Here is a 25255-nt window from a genome sequence, read left to right on the forward strand (position 1 = left end):
CTGAACCTGCAAGGACGGGTTAAGAACCACAATGCTAGTTTGCCCCATTAGATATTCATGTATTTGTTCATTCATAGGCCTTCTCGCATCTCTACTTTGCTCCAACAACCAACCATAAGAAATTTGAGGGGCTCCTGGGCTGGCTCAGTCGGAAGAGCACATGACTCTTGATCTCAGGGTCATGAGTTCGAGCCCCATGTTGGGTGTAGAGATCACTTAAATCAATAAAACTTAAAAAAAAATTTTGAGAAGTCATGTACAAATATATGGACTTTCCAGAAAATGGTCATGGTAGCATCTGGATGATAAAATTTTAATGCTTTATGACCATCTACAAAAAAGCAAATTAAAGCAAAGTAACGTTCATTGAGACGATAGAACACCATGCTGCTATTAAAACGGTATTTTCTAAGGCAAAGGAATGCTTGCCATCTAATTATTAATCTAAAATCATCTAAAAACTGAAAATATTCAACTCCTCTTTCCCCCACCTTCTCTAGACTTCTTTCGCACTCAGTTAAGTAACACACCCAGTTAGAGACCTGAGTCACCCATGACTTCCCTTTCTGCTTGGGACTTCTTCAGCTGTCTGGTTTAATCTAGTTCACATAACTTGTTATGCGTTGCCTGAAACTAAGCAGTGGAAACGTTTCTCCAAATTAAACTGTAAGCAACAGACCCATAGCTTTCAAAAGAGTAAGGAGTTGCTCTCGTTGACTCAAAGTCAGCAAGCCCAGAGCCCTCCTTCCCAAGCCTCCTCAGGTCCGTCCTGCCTACCGCACGCACAAAGCGGCCCCAGCAAGCACCTCCCAGCAACCCCGAGCGTCCCCATGCACTTGAGAAATGGGACTGATGGTTCTAGATTCTGCATGTACCCATGCCTGCCGCTGCAACTAAGCTGGGCATTTCTCAGGGGCCTGAAACCGAGCTTTCTGGTTCCTTGGAAATGTTCCATAGAAGCATTTCTCAAATATCAATGGGCACGAGAAATCACCAGGAGTGTGTGTTAAAAATACAGACTCCGGCCCCCCCCCCCGATGCTGCTGATGGGGGTGCTCTGCTTGTTCTGTCATAGATTCTAGTTCAGCCAACGCCTAGCATTTCGTTCAACACTTTCTGAACCCAACAGAGGTGCCTCATGAGCCCCTCGGGCTGCACGTCTCTGAGGGTAAAGACTAGATACTCCTCACCTTTTACCCATGGCACCGGACACGACGCAAGGCGCACAGGTGGCTCCTCAGTAAGGAGCACGTACGTTGGACAGACGGAGGGATGGGTGGATAGATGCATAAATTCAGGGAGATGGTTTCAAATTATTCTCTCCACCGTATAAAAGGTAAATTCTTCAATCGGCTCCCCCCGAAAAGGAAGGGTGTGGTGGCTAAAAGCCTGGACTCAGGAGCCCGACTGCCTGCGTTCACACGGCAGCGTCACCAGGAAGAGCCACTTGCCCTTGGCCAAGTCACCGAATCCCCATGGCTAGGATTCCTCTCCTATACAACAGAGAAACACACAGTGCCTCCCCTTCACGATGGAGATGAGGGTCAAATGAGGTCATACGGATAGTACCTGACAGAGGGATTAACACGCACTGCCTGGCAAGGTCACGGCAGCTATCATAGAGCGCATGGCGAGAAGGCAGGGGGCCTCCATGGGCGTGTGTTACATGACCAGGAGTTGGGGGTGTGAACTGCACTCTGGCTGGCTGTGTGACCGTGGCCCACAGCTCTTGTGGGAGCTGGAACACGTTTAAGAAATCATCCAGCCCAGGCCTATTCTACAGAGAAGCCCATTGCTAAATCTGTGTCGTTTCCACCTGTAAAATGGAATACAATACTCTAAAAGACTGGAAAGGTCTAGTGGGGTATGAATGCACTTTGAAAGAGCCTGCGTGGAAAAGCTAGCATAATTTTCTGTGTGGTTAGAGCTCCCTTCACTATCCAAGAGCTCTTTCTGGTGGTCTCACTTCAGCACAGTCACCAGATAGCCAATGTGGAAGAGCCCATCCCACTCATGGGAAAGGACAGACACCTTCCTGCCTCATCTGGCTCAGAACTTGGCGTCCAGAATCCTCATATTCTCTCACTGCCCATGGGACTCCCCACAGCGATAGCCGACAAATATTAGTTACACCCATACCTTAAGCAGCATGAAACTGGCAGGAAATGTACTTACGTCATCCTTAAGACAACTTAATTTACAATGAATGAATTCAGTGCACTACCCTGTAAGACTGAGAACTGCTTATACAGATCTGATGATATTTGCATATTTCTCATAACTTTAATCATAAGTCATACCACTTCGGATCATTTAAGGGTAGTTAACTCTACTGATGTGAACATTACCATCTTCAATGCAACTAACAAGAGAAAGAACTAATAAACATTGATGGTGGAAATTTGACGGGGATTTTGAGGGAAAAAGGAAACCAAGTACCAACATACACCCAGAAGGAAGTAGATGGCCTGAACTGAGGGGGTGCCAGGAAATCCCCCTGTCTAAAATATCCTTTCTGAAAATCTCCCATTAGGCCTGGTGTCTCCGGAAGATCACCAAATCACTTAGGTATTAACATACCCCAGAGGAAGTAGGCCTTCCTCATTTAAAAAAAAAAAAAGTATGACCAATCGTTTTGTCATTCAGGTGTGAAATCCTGAGTCATTTTATATCTTTTTATAACCAAAATCTAAATTTGTTTGACTCTTTCTTAGAAGTATCTTCTCTTTCTCTCCTTTCCCAACATCTACTAGCAGGACCTGTCTTTCTAGAAGATCACAGTACCTTCCAACCTGGTGCCCCCTCTCTCTAATCCACCATCAACACCTACCATCTGATTAATCATCTGAAAATAGATTTCATCAAGTCACTTCTCTGTTCCAGCATTAGATACAGTGTCTCCCCACCGTCACAGGCTAAAATCCAGACACTCAAGCCGGGACTTGGGGTCCCACATTTCATGCTGTCCGATCACTGTCTCCTAATCAAAACTCATGTCCCCTGGACTCTGATGCTCTGTAGGTCTTTGCTAATTAGGCTTCCTAAGGGCTATTCAGATGGTCTGACTCCTGAAATCAAGCACCTTAGTTAAGTGACCATGGACCACTACATCAAAAGCTAATGATGTACTGTATGGTGACTAACATATCATAATAAAATAAAATAAAAATAAAAAATAAAAACCAAATTATTTTTAAACATTTCATCAAGTTTAAAAAGATAAGTGTACTCAAAAGTTTGAACTCAGTTTTACAAACTCTATGAAAGGGCTCTTAAAATAATATTCTATTGTTATCTAAATATGAAATCAATCTTAGTTGCTGGCTCTATAAACGGCCAGATCCCCAACCTGCATGTTTTAAAAATTCTGCTTCTTCAAAGGCATCCACTGGTTCTTCGAATGGGATGCCCGCACACCTTAACAAGCCTCACTCTTCCAAATGGAGTCGATCATCTTCTGGACAAACCAGCCACCCAGTCTGAGAGCCCCCATTTCTGTCAACTGCACCTCCCACTTCCCAGTCACCTGGTTCGATTGTTTCATTGCTATAATAAATATTTATTGACTGCCTAGTGACTGTTGAAGTCCCTTACTGAGCTCTGGGGCTACAATGATGAATAAGAGAGACATTCTCTCTTCCTTCCAGTGTCTCCAGCAGGCCAGGCAGGTGGACTGGTGAATAATAGCTATTCATCCAGCTCATCAGCCCATCCCATTCCACTGAGACTGCCTCTAACGGGACTTGGAGAGCTCCGACTTGAACTTCTACACTGGACTTTCTGTCTCTTCTCCATTCCTTGCAAACCATCTTACACACTTTTCTACCAGTTGGATCTTTCTAGAACACCTTTGGCATAGAGGAGGTAGGGCTAGAACAACATCCTCTTCTAGGAGGAAACAGTGAAGCTGGGACCTCACAGAGGGGAGAGATGGGTACAGGTTTAAATGCTGGAGGGGAGCACAGAAAAGGCAGCCAAAGTCAAGGGCAACACTAGGATGCCCAAGAACAGAAAGAGCTGATCACGGATGCCAGATCTCATACAGCCTTGCTCTATAGATCTCAGCTTTAACTCAGAGTGAGATGGGACCGCTAGAAGGTTCTAAGCTGATGAATGACATGCTCCGACCTCTGTTTTAAGATCACTCTGGCTGCTTCTGTTTAAAAATGAACTGTGGTCATAATATATGTAAGTCAAATCATTATGCTGTACACCTCAAACTTACACGGTGATATAGGTCAATTATACCTCAAAAAAACTGGAAAAAAATTAAATGTAATTAAATTTGTAAAGAACACAAAATGCCTCCTATAAGGGGCAATGGTAGAAGCTGGGTGGCCATCAGGCGGCTGCTGCAGTCCTCTGGATGAGGACGAAGGAGCCCCGGATCAGCCCCAGAGGAAGTGGTGAGAGGCGGTGAGAGGCTGTAAAACCAGCAAAATTTCCTGGTGGGATAAACATGGTGTTCGAGAGAAAGAGGAAGAGAAACATGGCGTCAAGGATGACATCAAGGTTTTAGCCTGAGCAAGTGAAAAGGAGGGGCTGCCGTTAACCAAGCTGGGGGAAAGATTTGGGGAAGAACAGGAGTTAAGGGAAAGTTGACGAGCTCACATTGGGACACATGATTTGAGAAGCCCATCAGCTAGATATCCAAATGGAAATACAGAGGAAGTGGTCAGAAACACACACAAGGAGGGGCGCCTGGGTGGCACAGCGGTTAAGCGTCTGCCTTCGGCTCAGGGCGTGATCCCTGCGTTGTGGGATCGAGCCACATCAGGCTCCTCCGCTGAGAGCCTGCTTCTTCCTCTCCCACTCCCTCTGCTTGTGTTCCCTCTCTCGCTGGCTGTCTCTATCTCTGTCCAATAAATAAATAAAATCTTTAAAAAAAAAAAAAAAAGAAACACACACAAGGAGCTCAGTGGGGCTCCGGGCGAGAGGTCTCAATCTGTGCATTATCAGCATCAAAATAATATTTAAAGCCCAAACACAGGATGAGCTCCCCCAGCTGGGTGTGGATGCAGGCAGAGCGGGGTGGCTCAAGCCCTCCAGTCTCCAACGCTTGCAAGCTGGCAAGATGAGGGAACCAGCCAAGGAAGCCGAGAAGGACCAGTTAGTGAGCTGAAAGAAAACCAGAACAGGGTGGTGTTCTGGATGCCAAGAGAAGGCCGTGTTTCAGAGAGAGTGATTTGCTTGCTATGTCAAATGCTGCTGAGTGGCCAAGAAAGATGTGGTGGGGAGAACATGAAGGGCTCACTGGCTTCATTAAGGAGGAGATCAAGGGTTCTGGTACAGTGAGGGGATGAAAGCCTGTTTGGGGTGGGTTAAAAGTAAATAGGAGAAAAGGGGTTAGAAAGCAAACATAGACAACCCTTCCAGGAGATCTTCTACAAACTCAAGACGGCAAGTGGGTGGTAGCTGGAAGGGTGGAGGGGGCATCAGAGGGCTCCCGGGGCTGGCGTGAACGTTTGATGGCATACTGCATGCTGGTGGGGTCGGGCTGACAGTTCACGGAGGACACTGCTGCAGGAACAGAGCAAGGGCAGTCACTAGAGCGGTGTCCCCAAGGGCAGTGGCAGGAGGCAGGGCTCAGGGCACAGCGGAGGGCTTGGCCTTCTGTGAGCAGGGTACCCGTGCTCAAGGGCAGGTAGGCAGGAAGGCTGAGGGGGACAGCCTGTGGAGATTCTCCTCCGAGCGCTTCTCTTCCCCAGTGAAACAAGAAGCAAAGCCTTCAGCTGAGGGGTGTGTCTGGAGAAGAGGGTCTCTGAGGCTTGAGGAGAGGAAGGATAATTGCCAGGACACTGGGGGACATGTTGGATTTGACTGAGGCAAGTGACCAGAAGCTTCACGTGTGGGGCTCTGTGGGGCGATGAGTTTCTCTGCAGCCACTGTGCGTGAGCTCAGAATAGGCAGCGCATCGGACTGGACCTGGTTGCACAGGTCATAGGAGTACAGTCCATTTAAAAAGGAGAGGGATGGGGCGCCCTGGGTGGCTCAGTCGGTTAAGCATCTGCCTTCGGCTCAGGTCACGATCCCAGGGTCCTGGGATCAAGTCCCTTCTTCTCCCTCTCCCTCTGCCCCTGCTTGTGGTTTATCTCTCTCTCAAATAAATAAACAAAATCGTTAAAAAATAATTTAAAACATTAAATTTAAAAAATTAAAAGCATCAAGGAAACCAAGCAAGTCTTCCAGTGCGTAAACCCAGTGAGTGCGCATATCCTGGTTGCCAAGGAGGACAGAGGGCCATGTGAGGTGAAGGGGTGGCAGTGTGGGCACAGCAGGGGACACCCAGCATGACACAGTGGAGGGCTCTGAATGAGTGGTAATGACAACTTCTAGGTTCTATCCATGGGGAAAGGGGGGTGGGGGTGGATGGATGACAAGACCATCACAGGAGAGGAGGGCAAGGACTCAGAAGCCAGGATACTGGAATTATATATTTAAATATTATAATCCCTATGAATTACGACAGCAGGAACATCAGAAACAGCAAAAGTGAATCAGGGATTCCAATGATCCAGAAATGTTGGGATGTATCCATTGGCCTGTAGATGACAAGGAGAATAATCTGGAAGCATCAATGGGAAGTATGGAGGAACCTGGACTCCATCTCCAGTTCCCGTGTAAAGTGATACAGGAGAGAAAAAAATCCACTTCCCGGGGTATGGTGCAGGTGCAAGCAGGCACTCTAATTCCTAGAGCATCATCTCTCAATGGAGCTCAAAGAGTTCTGAGTTCATGGCTGCCGCTACCTCCCTTTCCAGAATATTCCTAGAAAGACAACTGATGCTGCTGGCAGCAGCTCTGCCCAGCTGGGGCTGCTCCCTCCACCTCAGTCACATCCTCTCCTCACTCAGAGGAGGACGAAGGGATGGACACTGGCTCCTGTGTGCCAGGCAGGACAACCCCGACAGCCTCAGAGATCGAATTCTCTTATTTCTCAAAAACCGTTCATTTGTGTTCGTCTCTTAAAATAGTTGGAAAGTTGCCATTTTAAACAAACCGATTTATGGAATACTCACCAATCACATGCAGAAAGAACGAGATGTCAATGCTCGAAGGTTCGATTCTATACTCAGCTTCATCCGATGATGTTAGATTGAAGATGGTAAGGGTTCCTGACGTGGTGTCTAAATGAACTCTGTTTTCAAAAGGTGGGAAAACATGAGGGGAAGTGCCTTCTTCCCATTCGATGACTTTATCGTTACTTTTTGTCCACAAGAGCTCTTTAAAGTGCATGGACCTTTGTACATTGAAAGTTACGCTCTCGTTCACGGTTCCGAACACCACCTGGAGCTCACAGCTGATGGAGTCTAGGAGGGAAAAAGAAATTGGTTAGGAAAACCAACATGACTTTATTGAAAACAGAAAACCATCCTCCAAGATGCTCTTTGGGGGAAAAAAGTTAAATTTAGCAGTAAAAATAATTCATCAGCTACTTTTCGCACGAAGCCGATACACTGTTGATGGCAAACGAGCAAGCAGGACGTGTTTGACCGTGCGGGGCTTACTCTCTAGTGGGGGCACTGGGGCCCACGTAAATGCAGGAAGTGGATTCAACTCGGATGGAGCACCACCAAGTCCCTGCGGGCAGCTCTGCCAACATGACAGCCAACCAGACAGGTGTCACTCCAGGCCCTCCAGAAGCCCCACTGTGCAGGGACGACAAAGCAGGCCTGGGGAGCCACTTCCTCGAGGGCTTTCCCCAGGAAGTCGTGCTGATGCTCCCCAGGGGGCATCACCCAAGGGCTGGGGGAGGAGGGGGAGGAGAGGTAATTGTACTGAGAGAGGAAGCAGAGCTTCAAAAAAAAAAAAAAAGCAGGCCCCAAGTCGAGAAGGAGCTGGGTGTATTTGAGGAAATAAAAGCAGCTCCCATGGCTTAGAGGAAGCAAGCAAGCGGGTCACAGGTGGGGGGTGAGGCTGGAGCGTACGTGAGTGGGGGCCTGGGGGGTCAGGTAAGACATGCTAAGGGTTTGGGATAGAACCTAATGGCAAGAGACAGCCACAGGACGGCTTTCCACACAAGCCCGGCATGAGGTCACTGAAGTGTTGGCAGGCTGACACCACCTGTGAAGTGGACAGTGGAGGCTGGGGACAGGCATGCAGGCAGGGAAACCAGAATCGAGGTCAGTGCCGGAGCAATGAGAGGGTGGCTGACTGGGCAGACCAGAACAAGGTGTGGGTGGAGGGGACAGACAAAAGGGCAGACTCAAGAGAGCAATGGGGTTTAGTGACTGGAGGTGGTGGGTGAGGGAGGGGGTAGCTCCTGGTGTTGGTCAGGCATCCTTCTTGGCTGCCTGCCAGGGACTACCAGCTGAGATCAGAAACAACGAGTGGGAAGCCAGCCAGCGGGGGTGAGACACAGACTCAGGGCATGGGACTAGGTTCAGTGGTGTGGGGAGCACGGGGGAGCTGGCTCCAGTTGTCCCCCATCGTGACTCAACTATTAGCATCACTGCCAAGCCTGGCTGATAGCCTGAAATCCACATGGGGGAGTATTTACAGCAAAGGAACTCATGCTTCAAACGGAGACTCCTGCCTACTCTGCACCAACCCGGTTGTTAAATATTTACTACCACCACTAGACTGGGATACTCTCAATACCCCAACATGGGTTTAAACGCACCCGGTTCCAGACTTCACTCACTTGTTAAGAAAGAAGAGCAGCTGTTAAGGGAAAGACATTAAAGATAAATTAAAACTTGATTGAAGTTTCTGCCTAATAGCAATCAGGGTAATTGAAAGAGCATGGGAAACATCAAGACTATTAAAATAGTCCAATTGTAGGCAAATGTGTTCAGTAGTTTCAAATAAGTAGTAAATATCTCCCATTTGTCTATTGCGAGGATTTGTAGAACCATCTCCCTTAATTAAGGGGGACTGCCCACAGGACTACACCCGCAGCCCTCGTGGCGGTGTTGATCATGCCCTGTCTCATCTCACACTCCACCAGAGCCCATGGGAAGGTGGATGAGAGGGGGCAGGATCTGAGGAGTGAGGGTCTATCCACAGCCACTAGGGGCGGCTCGAAATGTCTTGTGAGTGAATGCATGAATGCATGAATGGGAGTGGGTGGGCTGCGGGGGGAAGAGCAGTAGTATGAGATGAATCTTGGCTGCACAAAGGTGGATGGCTGCCGTCTTCCCAGGGAGAGATGTTTCCTGGGCTTGAGAATAGGAGGAAGAAAGAAGTCAGGAACGGAGCTAGTGCTGGCAAGAAGCAAGGGAAAGAAGGGGGGAGACCAGTTCCGAAAAATTCAGTTTTGAGCTGGAAGAAACTCTCAAAATCATTGAGTCAAACAACCCCCCATTTCACAGGCGAAGTGACAGGGCACCAAGAAAACTGAAGGACAAGGTCACCGAATGCCCCCTCGCTGCCAGCAGTGTAGTCTCGCACCCTGTGTCCCTTTTAACGCCCGTCACACACAGTGCAGTAGCGGTGCCAACCACGTCGCACAGAGGGGCAAACAGGCTTCACGCGGCCAGGCTCATGGCAGCAGAGGGGCCAGAACGCAGAGCTGCCGACTCTTTGCAGCTCCGCCTTTCCCAGAAGGGTGGTCCTGGTACTCATTCTGGAAATACTCACTGGGCGACTACCATGTGGGGACAGACGCAGTCCCTGCCTTCTCGGAGCTCATTTTTTGTTAGGGAAGTCAGATTGGATCCAGATAATTGGACCAACACCCTGCTGAAGCTGTGCTCAGGGCCAGCAAGTAGAAGCACAGGGCGTCACTAAAGAGGACCCACCTGGGGAGCCCATGAGGGTTAGAGATGGCTTGTGAAGAAGGAGCAGCTAGCCCCGCCAAGCATGGGCGGGGGTGGGGCAGGCCCATGTCCAGGGACAACAGCTCCCGAAGGCAGGAGGGCCCGGCCATGACAAGAGGTGCCAGCGGGCTACACACACAGGCCGGGTCCAGGCCTTGGAGGCCGCAGACAAAATCCTGCCCTGCATGTTGAGATGGGAATGCGACCAAAGAGTTTCAGTCAGGGTGGCAACAACTAAGATGAACTCTTTATTTTAAAAATGTGTTTAAAAACAAAATATACATGGACATAGATGTAATTTTATATAGATGCAGAATGGTGATATAGACGTTTAGCACAGTCTTTTCTGGCCTGTGTGTGTGGGTGTATGTGTGCGTGTGGCTTGGATGGCTTACCCCATCCCCCAAGCCCTATAACCACCCTCAGTCCGGGAATCTCCACTGACAACTCAGAATATAACCTTTGTTTTTTCTCTCCCTGCTCAGATCATCAAATAGAGACGAAGATATATCACACATAATGCGTGCATATATATATATATATATATACACACACACACATAATTACATGGTTTGTCATGATTTAACAAAAATGGTCTTAAACCTATGTCTCTGCATCTTGCCTTTCCCATCAAGGATACCTCATAAAACTCGCATCAAATCCACTGGTATGGCAAGACTTCATTCTTTTTTAAGGGCTACATATTACTCCAGGGTACTAATGAACCGTAATTACCCGTCCACCACTGCTGAACACCCCTTTGGTCCCTAGCTGCTTTTACTGCAGTAACTATTACAACTATTCCTGTGTACATAAATGTGTATTTATGGTTTCATATCTGTGGGACAGTGTTCCTGGAGTGGGGCTGAATTAAAGGGCAAACAGATTTTTTAAAATTATTTTTTTAAGGTTTTATTTATTTATTTGACAGGGAGAGAGAGAGAGCACAGGCAGGGGGAGCAACAAAAAGCAGAGGGAGAAGCAGGCTTCCGACTGAGCAGGGAACCTGACGTGGGGCTCAATCCCAGGATGCTGAGATCATGACCTGAGCTGAAGGCAGACACTAACTGACTGAGCACCCACCGCCCCAGATTTTTTATTTTAATAGAAGCTGCCACACTGCTTGCATTTGCAATGTACATTTCCATCAGAAACACCTGAGTTACCTTTTCCTTGCACTCTGTAAGCATCTGGTGATCTTTTTTTTTTTTTTTTGCACATTTAATTATCAGACATAGAGTGACATCTCATTGTTATCTGAATTTGCATTTTCCTGACCTTTAGAAATTTAAGCATTTTTTCTGTTTGTTGGTAATCTGGATCTTCTTTTCTGAGAACCGTCCTTTTGTATCCTTTGCCTTTTTTTCCTCTTGGGTTGGTTGTCTTTTTCTCATCAAAGTTTATGAGTTCCTTATATGTTATAGAAATTTTTGTTATCTGTATTATAATTTTTCTCCAAGGTGGGTGGTTGGTGTCATTCCCTAAGACAGGGGATGTGGAGGAGAGCCAGGCTGGGACTCGAAGATCCTAATTTCAGTTTCAGACACTGTGTGGGGTCTGTAAGACTCCCAAGTAGAGATGTCCAGTAGGCTGTTGGGTACACAGGTCGGGGGCTCACAGGAGAGGATACAGACTTGGGGATCATCACATTTGTAGTGGCTACTGTCTAGCATTCTCTTCACACAGTAAAGTTTTTCCATTGCATTTCCAAGACTAACCCTGAAGTAAATTCCTGGTAGGATAACTGCCAATGAACAAGAAGAACGGGAGAAAGGGGAATGAGTTGTTTCTCAAAGGTCACACACCGTGAATGAATGACTGAATGAATGAACGAATGAATCTGCACACAAACAGCAGCAAAGGAAAAGAGTCAGCAGTGAGCTGGTTGCTTTGCTATCGGAGTGGTGAGAGAGGATGCCAACTTCCCATGCCAGGGGCAGAGGGGTAAGTGCCTGACTCTCAGGCAGATGGGCCCAGTGGAACTCTCAAAAGCCTCCCACACAAGGCTCCCTCAGCTGTAAAATGTAAATCATAACGCCCACCACAAACGATTGTTTTGAAGTTTGAATAAGATTGAGAATCTTTACACAATGGCTGAAATAAAGTTGGTTTTCAACAGGGCTTTCCCTCCTTTTCTTGCAGTGAGTCAGGGCACATCAATGCTTTTGTCGTATGTGATCCTGGCTGTGTGGCCACTAAGTGTGGTGTGAGCTTGCATCATTTACAAACAAATAGAGGAAGAGAAAAAAATGCATTAGTGATTGCCTAAACAGTCCATGCTAGCCAGCATTTTTAAATTGTTTTGAAGAATACTGAATGATTTTTTAAAGATAGGATGGTACCTAATACAAACAGAGAAATCATATACCTAAAAACAGCTCCAACTCCAAATATTTTGTTGCAGTGTCCTTGCAAAACATCGTCATCACACCCAATTTTAATGATTCTTCTTATATCGCTTGAAGTCGGAATTGGAACTCAAATATTTTGCAGATGATGTGTCCTGATTTTTGACTTAGAAAATATGGTCACCATAACTACTGAATTAAAGAGGGGGGATTCCCACTCCAGCCACAAATTCCTCTGCGTGTTTCCACTTGGGTGCTAGGATTGACACTGACTGCTATTTTTAGTAACAAACACTTGTATAGCACTTACTATCTGCGAGGCACTGCTGGAAGAGTTCTACAAATAGGTACCCAGTGAACCCACTTAAAAACCACACAACACAGGCATTGTTTTTGACCCTATTTTGCAGATGAGGAAACTGAGGCACACGAAGATTAAGCGACTTGCTAGTGAAGTGGTAAAACTGGATTTGAACGTAGGCGGTCTGAGCCCAGAATGCTCATAACCACTATTTCTTATCTGGCCTGCTATGCAGCACATGGCTATTAAAGACGTGACACGACACAGGATTTGTACAGATGCCGTTTCTAGAATGTTCTGGGACTGCTCTACTTGACTCAAGCATGCCTCTGAAACCTACAGGTGAGGTACCAGGCTCAGTGGTCCCCAAATCACTGAAAGTCAGGGCCCGAGGGGTCCTGAGAAAACAAGAGTCTGTGGCCCCCAATGCCCTCAACTTCATATACGTGAGGAAATTGAGGTTTGACTGAGCAAGAAAGTGATAAACCCAAATCCCCAAAATGTGACAACCTGAGTTCTGTGATGGTGGTGTTGCAGTGTGCAAACGACTTCAGATGTGACAAAGGGACATGGGGCAGGGCTTCATAATTAAAGGCCATGAGAAATGAAGTTGAAGGGAGGGCCTAAGAGTCTGCACTCCTCATGGGTAATGGCAGGCACCATGCGAGACGCAGAAAAAGGACGAGAGCGATTTGAATGCGGGGAGGAAGAAAAGCTGGAGCTAAAAAAAATAAAGAAAAAGGAAAACAAATAAATGGAGAAGTGGCAAGGGAAACCACACCACAGGAGCCACCGTAAAACCTGAGAGCTCGGGGAGATGAGGCATGAATAGAGAGCCACCGTGCCTCTGCAGGCGGCACTGGGCGGACCGGCCCGGGAGCAGAGGCACATGGGCACTGGCGCGCATGCCTTCCTCCAGAGCCCTGCTCCTCCAGTCCCAGCCACGTGAGCGCGTGCAATTTGCAGAACTTCTGATTTTCCAAGAAATGCTGGATGTTCAAATTTTGTGTTAAAACTTCTCATTCTTAAAGGCAGTAACTGATTCCAGAGTGGATCAGAGTTCATCCCACCCCCCACCCCCAGCCAGGCTAACCAGTGAGGACAAAGCAGGGTGGTGCTTGGTCTCTGCTGTACCCCGCAGCCTGGCACAGGAAGGGCACTCGATAAATATTTGAGTGAGTGAAGTAATCTAAATACAACTGGACTATAGTCCAAAAGGCCGGGCTTCCTGATAGAACCACAGAATTTAGCAGTTCCCCCAGACCCTGAGCTTTGCAAGGTCCTAAGGTGCTGTGGAAGTTGGTTGATGAATCATCATCACTCAGCTAGGAGAGATGGAAATGTTCAACTGGCACCAAAGAATAAGTGGCTTGGGACCCCTCTCCTCCCCCCCCACCCCCCGGGGTGTGCAGGTGAAACAGTCCCCGTCCCCCAATGCCTGTCACCAGCGCCACACCCAGACTGGAGGCGCTGCTGGATTCGCACTCCCATCTCTCCCCAACTGCTGTTCCTTTCAAGATACTCCCCTTTGTCTCCTGCTTCCCCTTCAGGCTTAACTAGGCTCCGCCTACTTCCTGCACCAGGTAAGCCTGGACCCATGCAGGTGGCAGCTCCAAATCAAAGGCAGGTCTGAGGAGATGCAATTTGTTTATTGATGCTATTTCTTAGAAATGAACAATGTGAGTTTAAAGTCTTTTTCCTTCTCTAAAATATGTTTTAAGGATGGCCTGCAGGTTTTACCAGTTAAGATCAAAGTTCATTTGATGAAAAAAATCCCCTAAAAGTTTCAGTACCTGAATATATAAATCTTGGTATTTCCCCCCTATGTTCAACATTCTAACGGTGTTTCAGTTAAAGACTCCTTCAAGCGTGAAGACAGCAGGATCTGGGGGCATTCTGAACCCAAGTGAGCAGATGAGTCTCTTCTCCAGACCAGGGAGGGAGGGAGGGGGGGAGACCTTTCTTCTCTGTATCATGGCACACTCTCAGCTGACATCTACCTGGAGTGTGAAAGTCGTGGCATTTTGGGAGACAAAGTCTCTCTCTACACACATACACACATTTACAACACAGAGGAGTGGCCACTCTCCTAAAATGTCCATTATCAGATAATCTGTCCTATTGTCCACAGATATTCTCAGATTAGTCAGACCCCATGTCCCAGTTTTGGGGTAGGAAATCTGCTTACCAAGTATATAGATAATAAAGAGGAAATGGAGTCTTTTTACTCAAGGAAGTGCAAAGCAGTTCGTTTCTTTCTTTTTCTTTCTTTCTTTCTTTTTCTTTCTTTCTTTTTTATTGTTAAAGGTTTTTTATTTTTTTAATGTTTTTTTATTACATTATGTTAGTCACCATACAGTACATCCCTGGTTTCTGATGCAAGGTTCAATGATTCATTAGTTGCGTATAACACCCAGTGCACCATGCAATACGTGCCCTCCTTACTACCCATCACCAGCCTATCCCATTCCCCCAACCCCCTCCCCTCTGAAGCCCTCAGTTTGTTTCTCAGAGTCCATAGTCTCCCATGCTTTACTCCCCCTTCTGATTACCCCCCTTTCTTTATCTCTTTCTTCCCCTACCGATCTTCCTAGTTCTTATGTTCCATAGATGAAAGAAATCATATGATAATTGTCTTTCTCTGCTTGACTTATTTCACTTAGCATTATCTCCTCCAGTGCCATCCATGTTGCAGCAAATGTTGAGAACTCGTTCCTAGCAGTTCGTTTCTTTAACCTAGTTCTTTATAAATCCACTCCAGATGAGCCCTAGGCCGACTCAACCCAGAAAAAGTGAGGGCATGGGCCTGAGTATATGGGGAGGAACATTCCAAAGAATAGGAGCCACCAGGTTATAGATGAGGAAACCAGGGCTCAGAGAGGTTCAGAAGCTGACCGCAGTCACGCAGAGGACACAGAGCTGCTGTCCAGAGACAGGCAGCCGGCTCCAGAGCCTGCACTGTCAGCCAGGAAATGAGATGCCTTAGTCTCCCCTTGTCCAGGCCCAATCACTGGTGCTGCTGCGATTGCTAAAGACAGGACTCTCCTGCTCTCAGCTACACCACAACTGCTTCCCTGGCTCTTTGATGTCAGCCTGAAATGGCAGCCACCTGAATCTCTGCAGGTTGTAACCCCCCTGGCCCCCCAGTCCTTGAAACCCCTCAGAACTTGCCCTACATGTGCTCTCAGTTGTCAAGCTACCCTTGCCTCCTGGATGACCTCATCTGGAATGGAGATGTTGGAACCGTCTAAACCAATTTCCTTTTGAGCTTTTCTGTCTTCCGTCAGGTGAAAGCATTCCCCATTTTACTCCTTGGGCTGACACTTCAAGTCCTTTTCCTTTCCCTCCCAATCTGTACAGTGTGCTTCAATAACCAGCGCCTACACATGACTCACGAGCACATGAAGTGTGGTCTGTCCGCAAGGAGATGTGTTGTGGGTATAAAAAGACACACCAGTCATGAAGATTTGATATGAAAAAGGGACTGTAAAATCCCTCATTAATATTTTCTATATCAACTACATGTTGAAATGAAAATACTGTGGCTCTATTAGGTTAAATACAATATATTATCAAAATCAATTTCGCAGGTTTCATATTATGTTTCTAATTGTCTGCACTCCTCCAGCCTGTCCTTTCAAGATACCCACATACCATCTTGCTCAAAAGCCCCATTTGTGAGCTCATTAGGCTCAAAAGCCACATGTTTTTGTTGGAGGATGTATCTGAGATCTACAGCACACTTTGGGGAACGTCTTTACTAGAGCTATTTAAGACCCTGGGAGTCTTTTAAAATCTATTCTCCAAAGTCTGATTCAAGGCATTTCTATATACTATTGATCATTTCATTAAGGATTTCTTTATAATCCCTACTATTTTCAGGTTATTCAGCTCATAGTTGAGAAACTAAGTTATGATGACACAACCTTATTAGTTTCTTATGAATCTGAATTTCTTATTATTTTCTGAATGTGTATATAAAATGGCATTTTTCTTCCTAGTTTTTAACTGTTAGAGGGGAAAAGTGTTCAAAAAATTACACAGCAGTGAGCCTGGTAGAAATTCAGACACTAATCACCACAGACATTTTGGGGAACATTATGAAAAGGAAGTGAAATCCGCTAGGACCTGAAATGGGTCTTGAGAACAAGCCTATCGAAATAATTTGTTTCCCTCAGATGGATACTTGGTCAGGGTCACAAAGGGAAAACCTATGAACTAGGGGTTCCCCACTGGGGGCAGAGAGCAGACATGAACTTATTGCAGGGATTCGGCCAAGAGGTCTCCTTATTTCCACTGGACTTCATTGGAGCCCCGGACTCCTCGGGCTATGAGGTCATTGGTACAGGCACCAGCAGCAGCTGAGAAGGAAAAGAAAGACCAAAGGGCACAATGGCAAGATTTTTAAAAAGAAAAAGAAAACAAGGAAACAAAACAGGAAAAAGGTCAAAGGAGAAGATCGTCTGTCTATAAAGTAACTGGAAGACATTTTCTTTTGACGCTAGTGGACAGACACTGAAAGCCATCTCCAGAGAAATGCTAAGATGTTTTCTAGCACTTTCCTGGGGACTAGTCTCAGTATTTTGCACTTCCTATTCAGACCTCAACTGGTCTGAACAAATGGAAAAGGGAGTATCCTGGTTTCACTTTCAATCCTGAGACAGAAGGTTTGATTTGTGTAGGGGGCTGTATCCCCACGTAAAAGCTTTAAAAAGCCTTCTGCACTCGAGAAGAAATGTGAGAGGAAATCAAAAGACAGAAAACTTCTGCAAACAAACACTCGTGCCTCATGTATGCAGGCAAACTTTCTGCTTTTAAACAGAGGAACCAATACCTACCTTGAAAGCCTGCTTTCACTCAAGAAACGTTACAGTGCTCAAAAGGGCAATAAAACAAATTCTTAGATCAAGTTCTCCAAAGGTGCTTCTAAGTCTCTTTAAAAAACTTTCAAAGATACCCATTAAAATTAAACCAAAAACCCAGTCACAAATGCAATGTGGGAAACTTGATTAGATCCTGGTGTTTTAAAAAAGACAATCTGTGACAACTGGGGAAATCAGAATAAGGGTAGAAACTAGGGGATATGATGATACGATGAGATTACTGTCAGTTTTCATAAATATTATGTTATTAGGATTGTGCAAAAGTACTAGGGAGTAAAGTATGGGTGTACAGGGAGAGTATAACTATAACAAAATGTTCATAAATATGTAAATAAATCCCCATCCTGAGTTCTACCAGCCCAAACAAAGGTTTCCCTAACCGCTTTCTGCAGATGATGATACGGAAAACAATCCTACGTGATTGGTAACTGTGCTGTCCTATATAATTTCACATGTCTTAGCAAAATTACACTGGACAATACACACATGTCACATACAAGAGATCACCTATGGGGCACCTGGCTGGCTCAGTCAGAAGAATGTGTGACTCTTGGGGCGCCTGGGTGGCACAGCGGTTAAGCGTCTGCCTTCGGCTCAGGGCGTGATCCCAGCGTTGTGGGATCAAGCCCCGCATCAGGCTCCTCCGCTATGAGACTGCTTCTTCCTCTCCCACTCCCCCTGCTTGTGTTCCCTCTCTCGCTGGCTGTCTCTATCTCTGTCAGATAAATAAATAAAAATCTTAAAAAAAAAAAAAAAGAAGAATGTGTGACTCTTGATCTCAGGGTTGTGAGTTCGAGCCCCGTGTTGGGTGTAGAGATTACTAAAAAGATAAATAAACTTAAAAAGAGAGAGGTCACCTATGGCTCTTCAAATCTTTATAAAATTTGCTTATCTAATCTTGGGTTGTGAATGCATGGATTCTGAGTCAGATGAATGTGACTTCTTTCACGCTTTCACTCCTATCCTGTGTGAACTTGGACAAGGTACTTAACCTAACTAACCTTTGTTCTCCTCTTTAATAGTCTCTACCTAAAAAAACTGGTGTGACAATTCAATGAAAACAAAAATCCAAAATACTAAGCATAGAACCTGGCACAGAGCATGTATCAGTTCATGACGGCTATTATTATAACAATGGGTCTAGTTTTCTCATAGGAATACACGACACTATTTTGACTTAGATCATCTTCTTCCCAAATAAAAACACACAGACTCTGAATCTTGATTGAAGCAAAACAAAACAAAAACCAAACAAACCATGAACAGGTCTCACATAATAATGTGAGATAATAACTTAAAAAGGAGAAATGCTAGACAAACACTGTATTATCTAATGTCCAGATTTAACACGCTGTATTGTTAAAAAAAAAAAAAACCATGAAAACAAATCAGTGAAAGGAACTTTTTAAGACGTAGTATACGTCTTTGTTTCTGCATACAAGGAAAGAAACTCTAGCTGAGGAGATAGCTGGCGATATAAAGGAACCATACAAAGCAGCCGCAGAATTCCGGCTCTGCTAAAAAGAGCTAATACAACAGTTCTTAATGAGCTGGCACTACGTCAGCCCTGTCCTGCTGGCTCGACCTTCCAAACATATCCCCCTACCTCCCATTCAGTCCCCCTCTCTTGCAGTCATTTCTTACCTGCACTGTTTCTATGGCCTCCCCAGCTGGTCCCCCTGCTTCTCCTTTGCTCTCTCTACAGACTGCTCTCCACAGAGCCACCAGAATAATTCATTTACACACTCCAGTCATTGTAATTTCACTCCTGTTCAAAATCCTCCAAAACATCCCATTTCGCGGGGAGTAAAAAAAGTCGCAGTCTTTAAAGGGGCCCACAACATTTTATCTCTAGGACATAGCCCCAACTGTGTTTACAACTGCATTTCCTACTGCTTTCTGGTACAATGGTCTCCTAGAAATCCCTTAAATGCAGAAGCCTGGCTCAGGGTTTCTGCTGCTAGCCCTCTGCCTGGAATACTATTCCCCCAGACAGTTGCCTGGTCCACTTAAGGCTACACTTGACTGCCCCCCCCTTTAAATAGACCCCCCCCAACTACACAGTGCAGAACACTAACCAGTAGAGAGTAGGGCGGCTGACGCAAACATCATACATTCAGCCCATGCAGGACTATGTAGCTGTAAAAAAGGAATGATGATGATCTCTATGAACTGACATGGAATGATTATCCAGACATACGGTTAAGAGACAAAAAATAAGGTACAAAAGAGTACATAGAGGGGCGCCTGGGTGGCTCAGTCATTAAGCGTCTGCCCTCGGCTCAGGGCGCGATCCCAGAGTCCTGGGATCGAGTCCCACATCAGGCTCCTCCGCTGGGAGCCTGCTTCTTCCTCTCCCACTCCCCCTGCCTTTGTTCCCTCTCTTGCTGGCTGTCTCTCTCTCTCTGTCAAATAAATAAATAAAATCTTAAAAAAAAAAAAAAGAGTACATAGAGTATATTACTATTGTTACTATTGCATTATCTATTCGTATCTACACAAAGAAACAAAGATAGAAACAAACAGTACCTGCTATGACAGAGGGAGAGGGTGAAAGGGGATTTCTCTGAGCATATCTCTATGTGGTTTGACTGGCACCATATTAATATTTTACATATTTAAAAATTAAATCAAGGGGGGAACCCTAAAATTGAATAGAAACAAAACAAATTAATGCAACTAATATTGAGTTGATAGCCTAACCACCCAGAAGAAAAAAATTAATCCAATTAACTTTTATTTATTTTTTTATTATTATTTTTTAAAGATTTTATTTATTTATTTGACAGAGATAGAGACAGCCAGCAAGAGAGGGAACACAAGCAGGGGGAGCAGGAGAGGAAGAAGCAGGCTCATAGCAGAAGAGCCCGATGTGGGGCTCGATCCCATAATGCCGGGATCACACCCTGAGCTGAAGGCAGACACTTAACCGCTGTGCCACCCAGGCACCCCTAAATAACTTTTATTTATTTATTTATTTTTTTAAAGATTTTATTTATTTATTCAACAGAGATAGAGACAGCCAGTGAGAGAGGGAACACAAGCAGGGGGAGTGGGAGAGGAAGAAGCAGGCTCATAGCGGAGGAGCCTGATGTGGGGCTCGATCCCATGACGCCGGGATCACGCCCTGAGCCGAAGGCAGACGCTTAACCGCTGTGCCACCCAGGCGCCCCACCTAAGTAACTTTTAAAAGACAGTATTCTGTACATATTCAGGGGGACATACGGATGAATAAAAAGAACTATGAAGAAACTTTGAACTGTATTTAGTCAAGTTTGTGCTTGGTAGTGGTATTGGTATAGCAATTAACGAAACTATTTTGTGTTCAATGTATATTAGGAAAACATACTGGTGCTATGAGGAATAGAGTTCTTGCTGTGGCAAAGGGAGATACAAATAGGGAATGGAGGAAGAGAAAGATGAACCAAATGGTTAGGTTAGGCTTAGTGGTAACAGGATAAACTCATGACTTTGTGAAAACTTTATTTCCCAGCTCTGAGAACTGACAGCCTAGAGACCATGACTCCAGTAGTCTTGAGCACACCTATAACCCAGATATTGATTTCTAAATCCCATCTCCCACTAAAAGTTATGAGAGAATCTAATGATTACAGGCTGAGGCAGAAATGGTACAAAATGAGCCCAAGACATCCTTCTGTGTCAGAAAGTAATAAGTTCTCAAAAACTGATGGAAACAAGGCAAAGCACACGGAAGCACAGACAGTTTCTCATTTGCCAAAATCTGGATCACCAAGCATCAAAACAGATGACAAAAATGCCATCTTAGGAAGTTAAAAAAAAATAAAATTTAAAAGGAGGTACAAAAGCTCCTCATTAGTGAAGAATGTCAATGATGTATAAAGAAAAATAGGGATAGAAAATTGTCATCTACAAATATTTTAGTGGACTTAGGGGAGAATCACCACTGGATGATAAAACAGCTAAAACATTGAATAAAGATTGGTGCGGAATAGGAGAGTCACACAATCTCAAAGTGTCACTTGATAAATTGTGTATTATTTACAAAGGGGAACAGGTGCCTCTGTAATGGAGAAATCTGGGGGATCACCTTAACCAATTAAGGTCTCCAATAATGGGACAAATGGACTACATCTACTGTCTAATGAGACGCATGGAGAAGGACACGACACACCTATGGAACATTCCTGAAAGTTTTAACCAGAACCTAATCATGAGGAAACAGACCATCCAAATCTAGGGACATTCTATAAAACTGGTCGAGACCTTTCAAAAACGGTGTCATAAAGTACCAAAAAAAAAAAAAAAAGAGTTGGCAAGTTTTAGATTAAAGGGGATTAAAGAGGCAGGACTACCAAATGCATTGTGTGATCCAGAATCAGCTTCTGGACTCTATCAGAAAACAGTATTATACTGATGGTGTATTTCCTGACTGTGATCATGGTTTCATGGATTTCTGGAAACATACTATTCTTAGAAGACATATGTTGAAATATTTACAGGTGAGGGATCATAAGATCTGCAACTCTCAAATGTTTAGACCAAAAAAAATTAAGTGTGTGTATAAATAGAAGTAAACCAAATGTGTCAAAATATTAATAACTGGGGATTCCAGGAGAAAAGTGTGTACATGTTCATACTATTTTTTGCAACTATTCTAAAGATTTCTGATGTTCCAAAGTTTTAAAGAAGTAAAAAGAAATATAAACCATGCCCACTCCCCTTTCCTCTGCATTACTAATCTCTGTATTAGTAAATGTTTACTTTACCACCACCCAATATCTAGATATTTACCCATTTATTCACTTTCTGTTTCTCTCCCCCACTATAACGTAAGCTTTGCAAAGGCAGGGAAGTCTCTTCCTTGTTGTAACCCCAGTCCCTTGTACAGTGCCCAACACACAGCTGACCCCAGTAAGAATGTGTTCCGGGACTCAGGTTCACATTCTAGGAAGTACATGCTATCATTACCCTTCCTCACCAGTGAGTGGTGCGCTCTCTCTCTCTCTTCCAGGGCAAAGACAGCGAGGCTCGCACAAGTTAGGTAACTCATGGAAACTGTAACTCAGGTGCGGAGCAGGGCCAGGGTGGGAAGCCAAGCACTGGACTGGAGAGCTGATGCTCTTCATCACCAGCGGGCTGCTTCCCACTGAGTCAGCCTCTGCCTGTAGGTGTATCTCCCCCTTTCCCAACAACCAGCACAGGAAAGTCTCAGGGGGTCCTGTGATAGCATCTGCCCTCTGATGGCATCTGCCCTCCGATGGCATCTGCCCTGTGATGGCATCCCTGCCTCCGATGACTCCCAGATGCGATCCTTTCTCTGTACTGCTTTCAGATTATTCCTCCCTCCTAAGCACATGGTTCCGATTCCGTGAGGCCCAGAAAGAATTCTCCTTTGCCGGCAAAAGATAATCCAAACTCCCACAAGGGACGTTCCAGCTCCCATAGGCACACTTCGGCTCCAGGGACCCTGAGTGCCTCTCAACTGCCCAGGTTCACCCTGTACACTGTGCTCCCCTGTCTGTTTCACGTCTTGGAATCTTTTCCCACATCATGGCACGTCCACACACCATCTATCCTCAGACGCCAGGTTCAAATACCCTCTCTTCCATGAAGTCTTTGCTTCACAAGAGATATTGATTTCACAAAAGACGTTGCTCCCTTCCCTGTGCACGCCCATAGCACTTTATGCTCAGCCTGTCTTAGGACATTTACTTTTGTGCCTTAGAACGTAGGCACTTTTGAGACCTCTCAACCCCTCCCCGCTAGGCGGTCCTCCATAGACACGTACCCCATAGGTACTCAATGGAAGCTTAGTGCAGAATGAGGACTGCAAGACTGATCTGTAGTATGTGCAAAGGGGGCCTCCACGGGAAACCCTCAAGGAAAGAACTAGTTAAGCTTTTATTACTATGCTCCAGGGGTTTGGTATGACTGTGTGTGTGTGGGGGGGGGGGTTTATAAATGTGGGGAGGTAAAAAATGGTGACACATACTTATTTCATGGGGCTGTTAATCTGGCTGAAGAAGTGGGAAAGGGAAGAACGCAGTTCTAGATGCACAGAGTTCTTTTACGTTTTTCAAGGGACGGGAAAGGAGCACCAGCCGCCCTGCTTCGGAATCCTGGACCGATTCAGACATTTCTCTTGGCGGGTCCCTGTCCCAGGCCCGGTACCCTTCCCACAGGAGCGCAACTCAAACGCGGCGGGGCATCGGAGGAGAAAGGGGAACACGGAAACCATTCGGCTGTAGCGGCTCCTGCGCCCCACCCGGCGCGCCGCGGATAAGCCGCGTTCTTTGGGTAGGTGGAACCCGCTGCGGCGACCCGTCCTGGGAGAGCTCACCGGCTGCGGAAGCAGTGAAAAGGGCCGTCCAAGGGCTTGGCGACGGCACCCCGGGGGTGGTGGTGGGGTCAAGTGGCTTAGCAGTCACTGGAACCTCAGCAAAGGCACACCCTTCCGGAGAACACCAAAGTGGGGAGGTGAAAGGGCTTGGGGGAGTTGGGGGTTAAGGATTCTTAAGAAACCACCGGAGAAGTGAGCGAGCCGGACGGAGTCCCGTCCCTCCTCCAAACGAGGATTCCGGTGCCTAAGGTCAAAGTTGCTTCCTGACTACCCAGAGGAGCCTTGAAGTGACAGCTCTGCCGGACAAGGTCCCGCTGGCTGCGTTTCTTCTCCTCAAGCCAGTAGTGGCCGCCTCGGGCCCCGCCCGTCCACCCAGCCTCGGAGCCCTGAAGCCAGCGACACCGGCAGCGCTGCCCAGCCCCGGCCAAGGCCCGGGGGAGGCCTCCACTCACCCAACTGGAGCACCAGGCAGACCACGCCGAGGACCCCCGCGGCCCAGCCCCTGGCTCTCCCTGCGGTCATGGCGCGTCCCGCGGGCCTCTGGGGGCCGGACTGCGCAGGAGTTTACTAGTTAGTTCCCGAGCAGCTTCCCGCGGCCCCGCCCCTGCGACGCCCGGTGCCCGCGGCGCCCGGCCCGAGTCCCGCCCAGGCCCCGCCCCTCCCGGCCTGGCCCCTCCCCGCCCGCCGCGCCAGCTTCCTCTGCTCCCCCAAGTCCCCAAAGTCGCTCGGCCTCCTCCCGTCTGCTCTATGCAGCTCTTCCTTCAAAGTGGCTTGCGTCTTTAAAACCAGGCTTATCTTCGTTCCTCCCGCTGCTCCAGCACTTTTCCTGGTCGTTTGGGACGTGACGGAGGCAACACTGTAACTGGGGGTGTCGGGGAGCGGGGAAGGGGGAGCTGTCGCCCCCGCAAAGCCCCTACGGTGACAGGAGAACTCTGCCAAAGGACTGGAAGGCTCCGAAGCACTTCCTTCAGCTCTTTCCAGCAGCAGCAGCAGCGGCGCGGAGCTTGAGTCCCCTGCCAGTCACCGTCCTGGAACATTAAAACGAAAGGAAACGGGACGTTTTGGGCAATTGCTAGAAAGTGCGGGATTACCTGGTGCAGCCGGTCCCGCCTGTCTCATTCAAGTTCAGGTCATCTTTTCCTTAAGCCTGCTCCCCACCCCCAACCGTCCCTTTCTCCGGAGCCGGGACTTCTAGCCTTGGGTTTCTCCCTTCTCGGTTTCCTCTGTTTTCCTCTTCCTCCATCTCAGCTGTGGACTTTCCCTTAGGCTGAGGAGTCAGGTTTGGTCGCCCCCTCACTGTTCGGCCTCCTCGGAAATCACCCCCCACCCCAAGTTGCAAAAGACTCCTGGAACACCCCACGTTAGTGGTTAATCTTTTTTTTTTTTTTTTTAAAGAATTGTTTGGGAGGGGGAAGGGGGGGAGAGAGAGAGAGAGAGAGAGAGAGAGCGGGGGGATGCAGGACCTATGTACCACCTGTGCCGAAGGCAGACGCTTAAACGACAGCGCCACCCAGGCGCCTCCTAGTGGTTAGTCTTCTTGATTGGCTTGTCGTCCCTTAAATCTGTCAGGCCCCAGACCAAATGACTCCCCGAATCAGCTCCTCACATGGCTTTCTTGTCTGCCCCCTTTCAGAGAGAAG

General features: G+C 46.7%; 1 protein-coding gene across 2 annotated transcripts in view; it reads right to left on the minus strand.

The window, feature by feature from the left end:
• The window catches only part of CD58 (CD58 molecule), a 42915-nt gene extending 18690 nt beyond the window's left edge, over positions 1-24225 (minus strand). For both annotated transcript variants that reach the window (XM_019804163.2, XM_011230299.3), the window contains exons 1-2: positions 24068-24225; positions 7020-7310 (exon numbers count right to left, since the gene is read on the minus strand). In XM_019804163.2, the coding sequence (XP_019659722.1) occupies positions 7020-7310; positions 24068-24137 (361 nt within the window). In that variant the 5' untranslated portion in view covers positions 24138-24225. The remainder of the gene's footprint in view (positions 1-7019; positions 7311-24067) is intronic.
• Between the last annotated feature and the right edge of the window lie 1030 nt (positions 24226-25255).

Source organism: Ailuropoda melanoleuca, chromosome 2 (genome assembly GCF_002007445.2).
Source record: "Ailuropoda melanoleuca isolate Jingjing chromosome 2, ASM200744v2, whole genome shotgun sequence".
Taxonomy (NCBI): Eukaryota; Metazoa; Chordata; class Mammalia; order Carnivora; family Ursidae; genus Ailuropoda; species Ailuropoda melanoleuca.